The sequence below is a fragment of the Balaenoptera physalus genome (genome assembly GCF_965194825.1).
Source record: "Balaenoptera physalus genome assembly, chromosome: 5".
Classification (NCBI taxonomy): domain Eukaryota; kingdom Metazoa; phylum Chordata; class Mammalia; order Artiodactyla; family Balaenopteridae; genus Balaenoptera; species Balaenoptera physalus.
The window spans coordinates 3,190,904-3,197,930 of NC_138884.1; the positions used below are offsets into that span (position 1 = coordinate 3,190,904).

Below are 7,027 nucleotides of genomic sequence, written 5' to 3' on the forward strand. Positions count from 1 at the left end.
TCCAGTGACGCCCATGAGGACCCAGCAAACCCGCTGGGAGTCAGGACACTGTCACACCGGGTTACTGGAGGTTGACTTTGAAGCAAACATCTTCAACATAGTGAAGAGTACAGACTTCAGAGTTTCCCCTTAGATAAGTCACACAGTCTCTGAACATGGGATGCAAAGCGCGTGCTGGAGAACAGGAAGAGCCTAAATTAGGACAACCTCTGGGACAGCAGAGGAGGAGGCACCAGCTCATTCATGGTGGGAGAGAGGAGATCAATCCCCACGGCTGTGCCTCGCCCGCTGTGTTCCTGGGGACCTCAGGCCAGCAGTCGTCTTCCCTTTCTCTCACCTTCAAGCACTCAGTGTACCGACCTTTCTCCTAGGCCCCTGACTCCACCCCTCACCTCACAAGGTCAGGTCCGTCAGCCTCCACTGGCTCCTCCCGTGGTTACTGAGGTCTTTCCCCACGTCCAGTCAGTGCCCAGAGCTGCTGAACTTGCACTCTTTGGGTGCCAAGTGCATCACCTTTTCTCCTTGTTCTTTACCTTCTTTCAGTCCCTCCTCGTTCTCAGCCGAGTTACCAAAATGCCCTCCAAACTCACCTCCCTTTTGTAGCAACACTTCTCACCAATCTTCCTCCAGGCTGATGTCTAACTAACCTTTCCAAAATGAAAGTTTAATCCTGTCACTTTTGTTTAAAAGTTGGCCCAGGAAAATCCAAGCTCCTCAGCACCTGCGCCCCCTCCTCTGGCCTCACCACCAGACACCCACCTCTGCAGGCGGCTGGTTATCCAGCCATGTTAGACCACACTCCCTCACCTAAAGGCGCTAGCTGATCACTGCCTGTGCCCTGTCAATCCTTCGTCCCGGTTTCCCACTCCCGTTTGCTCCATCAAGGCCCCCCTGTTCTGGCTCAAAATGCAGCTCGGGGCGAATCCTCCAGCGCCTTGCTACTCAGCATCCCTGGATCAACCACAGCTGCCTCACCCGGGAGCTCGACGGACGTGCAGAATCTCAAGCCCTGTCCCAGACCGACGGAACCAGGATCTGCACCTTACTACGATCCCCAGATGACACATATGCACATTAAAATCTTGAGAATCGCTACTCCCACACCCAGTGTGAGTGAGTGGGTGAGGGAAAGAACGTATCAATTACTGAGATTATGTCCATGTTTTGGAAGCAAGGGGGGCAATGAAGATATTTGCAAGCAAAGAAATGAAACAGAAATGGATCACGATGTTGAAACTGTCTCACATACACATAAATTTCACAACACTTAAGTAGCTATTATTTACTTGGAGAAAAAAAGGTCAACCAAAATAAGGGAAAACAAATGTAATAGAAGATAGAACTTGAGAGACATTTTGTGACTTAAAAGAAGAAATTTGGGGAAATGTAGAAAAACAGTTTAGAAATTTGCCCAATTGATTTCCAAAAATATTTCTAAGAGCATTTTGGGTAATGTATACAAGAATGATACATACTGTTAAATACCATAAATTGCACTTCTAGAAAGTTTTAGAAACTTTTAGAAATTAATCTCTAAACTTAGGTTTATAAGAATAAATCCAAACTCAACAGCGTGAATATAAAATATCCCCATTTTCAACTATCTATCTTGATGAGAAAGCATTGTGATATTGTGGGTTGGTTTATGTGTTTAAAATTTTCCCCAAACCCCCCAATACCACTGGCAAAGTTTTGTTTTTCCAAGGCTGTTTCCAGTGCATGGTCCTGATTCTCGCAGCATGAGGATGGCAGATGGGCTGCATCTCAGGTGAGCACAGTAACAGGAGCCACGCGTAGCTGGCTGGCGTGAGGCTTATGCTGGAAGCTTGAATTTATCATTTGCTCCAAGTTATCTTCCCCGGAGAGAATTTATGTGAAGTGGGGGGGAGGGCTTGAGTACTTGGTGAAGTGTCAGCCCCAAGAACCCTGTGGGATGATCCAAAGGATGGATGGACTTGGGGAACAAGTTCCTAAGGTATCTCTGGAATTAAGAAGAAAGCCTGAGCTGATAAAAAAGATTATTTTGAATGATACAGTATTTTGTTTATCTCTGAAAGGGAAGAGGTGTAACCAAGTGATCAGTTACCCTCACCAATGATGAGTTAAACTCACGTCAAGTGCCTCTTTGATGTGATACCCTGAGGACGACACGGCATCACTCACCTTGGGATTCCTGCCCAAAACACATCACCCGAGGAAAGAGCAGGTAGACCTGAATTAAGAGGTATTCTACAGAACTGGTCTGAATTGTTCAAGAATGTCAGTGTCACGAAAGACCAAGACTGAGGAGCCATTCCTAATTGAAGGAGACTAGTGAGGTTTAGGACTAAACGTAATACCTGGTCCTGGATAGGATCCTGGATCAGGGAAAGTGACAAAGGACATCGTTGGGTCAATTAATAAAATTTGCTTATAAACTATAGATTAGGTAATATTGTATCAGTGCTAAATTTCCTGAATCTTATCATTGTACCATGGTTATGTGCGAGAACGTCCTTGTTCTTAGGAAATGCACCCTGAATACTTAGGGGTAAAGCAAAACCACGTCTGCAACTTACCTTCAAACGGTTCAGTAAATACCAATGTGTGGGCTTCCCTGGTGGCACAGTGGTTGGGAGTCTGCCTGCCAACGCAGGGGACACGGGTTCGAGCCCTGGTCTGGGAAGATCCCACATGCCGTGGAGCAACTAGGCCCATGAGCCACAATTACTGAGCCTGCGCATCTGGAGCCTGTGCTCTGCAACAAGACAGGCCGCGATGGTGAGAGGCCCGCGCACCGCGATGAAGAGTGGCCCCCGCTTGCCACAACTAGAGAAAGCCCGCGCACAGAAACGAAGACCCAACACAGCCATAAATAAATAAATAAATAAATAAAAATTAAAAAAAAAACCAATGTGTGTGTGTGTGCATGCACACGCACGTGTGTGTGTGTAGAAAGAACGCATTAGAACAAATAAAATGAACAACTGATGATCCTGAGTGAGGAGAGTATCAGTTCACCTAGTACTGTTCTTGTGCTCCTGTAAATTTGAAATCATTTCAAAATCAGCCTTTTAACAGATTCTTTTAATGCACAAAGACATCTCAATTGTATTTAGTGAATGATAGGTAGTAGGAGGAATTTGGGACGGTTTAATCCATGATCTCTCTAATCCTACACAAAATTAGTTCAATGGTAGAAAATAACTAATCCAAGACTCCTTCACACACACTGCAAAAATCTCACGTGGACCCAGCTCAAAATTCAGACCACATAGGAATGTCAGCAGCTGAACGCCACCTTCTTCAATACAGAGCATCCCTGGGGCAGGACCTACCAAGGAGGACTTCCACGGCTCCTCGCAGAGTGTCTCAGATGGATATACAATTAACTGTCAAACAGACATCTCCTGATGAACAGATCTCTGGTGACAGAGGGTAAGCAGTATTCTAGGGCAGTGGCAAGATTCTCCAGCGGAGCAAGGGGCCTCTCTCCATGTAGGGAACAGGCGTCTCTGAGTGTATTCCCTTTTCTGTCATGGAAGCTTGTTGTCACACTCAATATTGAAACGCTGGATGACTGCAGAGTGGATTCGCTGTGGTATTGTGCAGAAGGACCTCAGGAAATAGTTGTTCATTTGAATACATGCTTACACACTCTTTACTTGATTCTCATGATAACTCTACAAAATATTCAGGACACATACTAACATCCGCATTTTACTAATGAAAAAACCCACATCGGGAAATTATGCAACTTGTTCAAGATTCCATAGATAGTAATGGGGAAGAAAACCTTGAATTTGAACTGGTATATTCTTACTCTGTTAGGCAGTATGTGGGGTATTTTTTTTAATAAATTTATTTACTTATTTATTTATATTTTTGGCTGTGTTGGGTCTTCATTGTGGTGTGTGGGCTTTCTCTAGTTGCAGCGAGCGGGGGCTGCTCTTTGTTGAGGTGCGTGGGCTTCTCATTGCAGTGGCTTCTCTTATTGCAGAGCACGGGCTCTAGGTGCGTGGGCTTCAGTAGTTGTGGCTCATGGGCTCTAGAGTGCAGGCTCAGTAGTTGTGGCGCACAGGCTCAGTAGTTGTGGCTCGCGGGCTCTAGAATGCAGGCTCAGTAGCTGTGGCACGCGGGCTTCAGTAGTTGTGGCACGCAGGCTCAGTAGTTGTGGCTCACGGGCTCTAGAGCGCAGGCTCAATAGTTGTGGCTCACGGGCTTAGTTGCTCCGCAGCATGTGGGATCTTACCAGACCAGGGCTCGAACCCCTGTCCCCTGCATTGGCGGGCAGATTCTTAACCACTGCGCCACCAGGGAAGCCCAGTCTGTGGGGTTTTAGGAAGGGTTATAGATTTACCTCCATCTCACAGACTGACAGTTTTCTCAGGTTTTGGAAACTGAGCAGATGTCTGTGCTCTCCAGGTTAAACCATGTGATAAATACGTGGTTCTGAGGACTGATCCCCACACCTCCTGTTTTCTGCAGCTATAAAATGGGAATAGTACCCACCCAGTCACTATATGGACATCACTGTGGAAATCCAATATGAATTACAAAACGTTCTGATAGGTTGAAAGGAGCTATTAAACAGATTATTCATAGTATTGCTATTAAATAGCATTCTCTAATTCACACGTTAAAACAGGTTGACTTTTTCTATGATGATGCCGAAAAGCAAATGATTGTACCTCCTGCTCTTTTGGTAGCTTTGGCAGCTTAGGTGGTCTGGAAACTCTTGGCAATGCTGCCTGGCTCTGCCGAAGGAGGATGGCCCGTTTGGAGTTTCTTTGATTGGTGTCCTCATAATCACCCATATGCCAGGCAATAAAACCACGACTGAAGCTTCCTTCTGCGTCCGTAATAGAAGGATTTGGTTGCCTGAAATAGGAACAAATTGGTTGGTTCTCAAATTGGAAAATTGTTAGAAATAAGGCCACCAGTTTTCAGATAGTTGAGATTTGTCTGCGTCTGTTGTGATTGTGATGATTTCTAGCCATGGAGCTTGGGAAAACTAAGGCCCTGAGCCCTCAGCCAGTGTCCTGAGAAGCTTCCGGACTCTGCCCCTCCACTTCCCTGGACATCCAGCTGCTGGAGATGCAGGGAACTACCTGCGCAGGTGGACACTTATCCAAGAAGCTTGTTGATGACGTCACCCTGGTACCACGACTGCTCCTGGAATCCTTCAGAGCCGAGTAGGCAAGATGCTGGGAATTTGAGGGCAGGCCGAGGCCTTGAGTTCTCCTGCAGGACACACCTGTCAGGTTTGAGACTTCGGGGGATTCAGGGAAAAGCCAGCTTGGCAATGACAGACTCTGACTTTGGACAATGCATGGGAGGAAAGATCCAGGCTTCACTCTCTTTCCCCAGTAAAATCACGGTCTCCGTTCCAACGCCCCTTAATTAGAGTATTATCTGAGGACTGCTTCCCCATTGTAAAGGGCCAGGTCTGGGGGAAAGGACAAGAAGGACCGTAGGATGAGGGTGTGCCATCTCTTCTGGACGCTGCTGTCACCCGAGAGAGCTCGTGGGGCTCCTTACCTTCTTACCTACATGTAAGAAGCAGACCTTCATTCTGTTTTATGGCCAAGTAATATTCCATTTTGTTTATCTATTCACCAGTGGATGGATATTTGGGTTGTTTCCACCTTTTTTTCTACCTAGGACTAGAGTTGTGGGGTTGTATGGTAATTCTATGCTTAGCTTTTTGAGAAACCACTAAACTGTTTTCCATAACGGCTTCACCACTTTACACTAACACCAGCAACGGATGAGGGTTCTAATTTCTCCACATCCTCATCAACACTTGTTATTGCCTGTCTCTTTTTTTTTTTTTTAAGGAATTCCTTTATTTTTATTTTATTTATTTATTTTTGGCTGTGTTGGGTCTTCGTTTCTGTGCAAGGGCTTTCTCCAGTTGCGGCAAGTGGGGGCCACTCTTCATCGTGGTGTGCGGGCCTCTCACTATTGTGGCCTCTCTTGTTGTGGAGCACAGGCTCCAGACGTGCAGGCTCAGTAGTTGTGGCTCACGGGCCTAGTTGCTCCACAGCATGTGGGATCTTCCCGGACCAGGGCTCGAACCTGTGTCCCCTGCATTGGCAGGCAGATTCTCAACCACTGTGCCACCAGGGAAGCCCTTGCCTGTCTTTTTTATTTTACCATCCAAGTGTGAAGTAGTATTTCATGTGGTTTTTATGTGAAGTAGTATTTCATGTGGTTTTTATTTGCATTTCTCTAATAACTAATTATGTTAAACATCTTTTCATGGGTTTATTGATCACTTGTACATCTTCTTTGGAAAGCTGTCTGTTCATATCTTGTGCCCATATTTAATTGGGCCATTTGTCTTTTATTGTTAGAGTTGTTAGTGTTCTTTATGTATTCTGCAAACAAGTTCCTTATAAAATATACGATTTGAAAATATTTTCTCCCATTTAGTCAGCTGTCTCTTCACTTTCTTGATGGTATCCTTTGAAACATAAAAATGCTTTAATTTCAATTAAGTCTCATTTGTCTATTTTTTTCTTTTGACACTTGTTCTTTTGGTGTCATATCTAACAAACCATGGCCTATTCCAAAGTCATGAAGACTTACTCCTGTTTTTCTTCTAAGAGTTTTATAGTTTTAGCTCCTACACTTAGGTCTATGATCATATTGAGTTAGTTTTTATATATGGTATGAAGAAGGGGTCCAACTTCAATCTTTTGCATGTGGATATCCCAACACCAATTTTTGAAAAAACTATTTTTCCATATTGAATTGTCTCGGCACCCTTGTTAAAATCAGATTACCATAAATGTAAGGGTTTATTTCTGGACTTTCAGTTGATCTATATGTCTGTCTTTATACCTGTACCACACTGTCTTGATTACCCTAGCTTTGTAGTGTTTTGAAATTGAAAAGTGTGAGTCCTCCAACTTTATTCTTTTTCAAGATTGTTTTAGCTATTCTCAGTCCCTTGCATTTCCATATAGATTGTAGAATCAGCTTGTCAATTGTACCAAGACAGCTGATATCTTGATAGGGATTGCATGAATCTGTAGATCTA

General features: G+C 44.6%; 1 protein-coding gene and 1 long non-coding RNA gene across 3 annotated transcripts in view; both read right to left on the bottom strand.

The window, feature by feature from the left end:
• The window catches only part of LOC309660861, a 239,158-nt gene that overhangs the window by 30,413 nt on the left and 201,718 nt on the right, over window positions 1-7,027 (bottom strand). The gene's annotated exons all lie outside the window — the stretch shown is intronic.
• SPMIP2 (sperm microtubule inner protein 2) overlaps window positions 1-7,027 on the bottom strand; it is a 170,213-nt gene that overhangs the window by 10,937 nt on the left and 152,249 nt on the right. The window contains exon 5 of one of the 2 annotated variants that reach the window (XM_082461903.1): window positions 4,671-4,860. In XM_082461903.1, the coding sequence (XP_082318029.1) occupies window positions 4,671-4,860 (190 nt within the window). Of the gene's footprint in view, window positions 1-4,156; window positions 4,861-7,027 lie in introns of those variants that run through there. The other variant, XM_082461902.1, reaches the window with a different exon arrangement.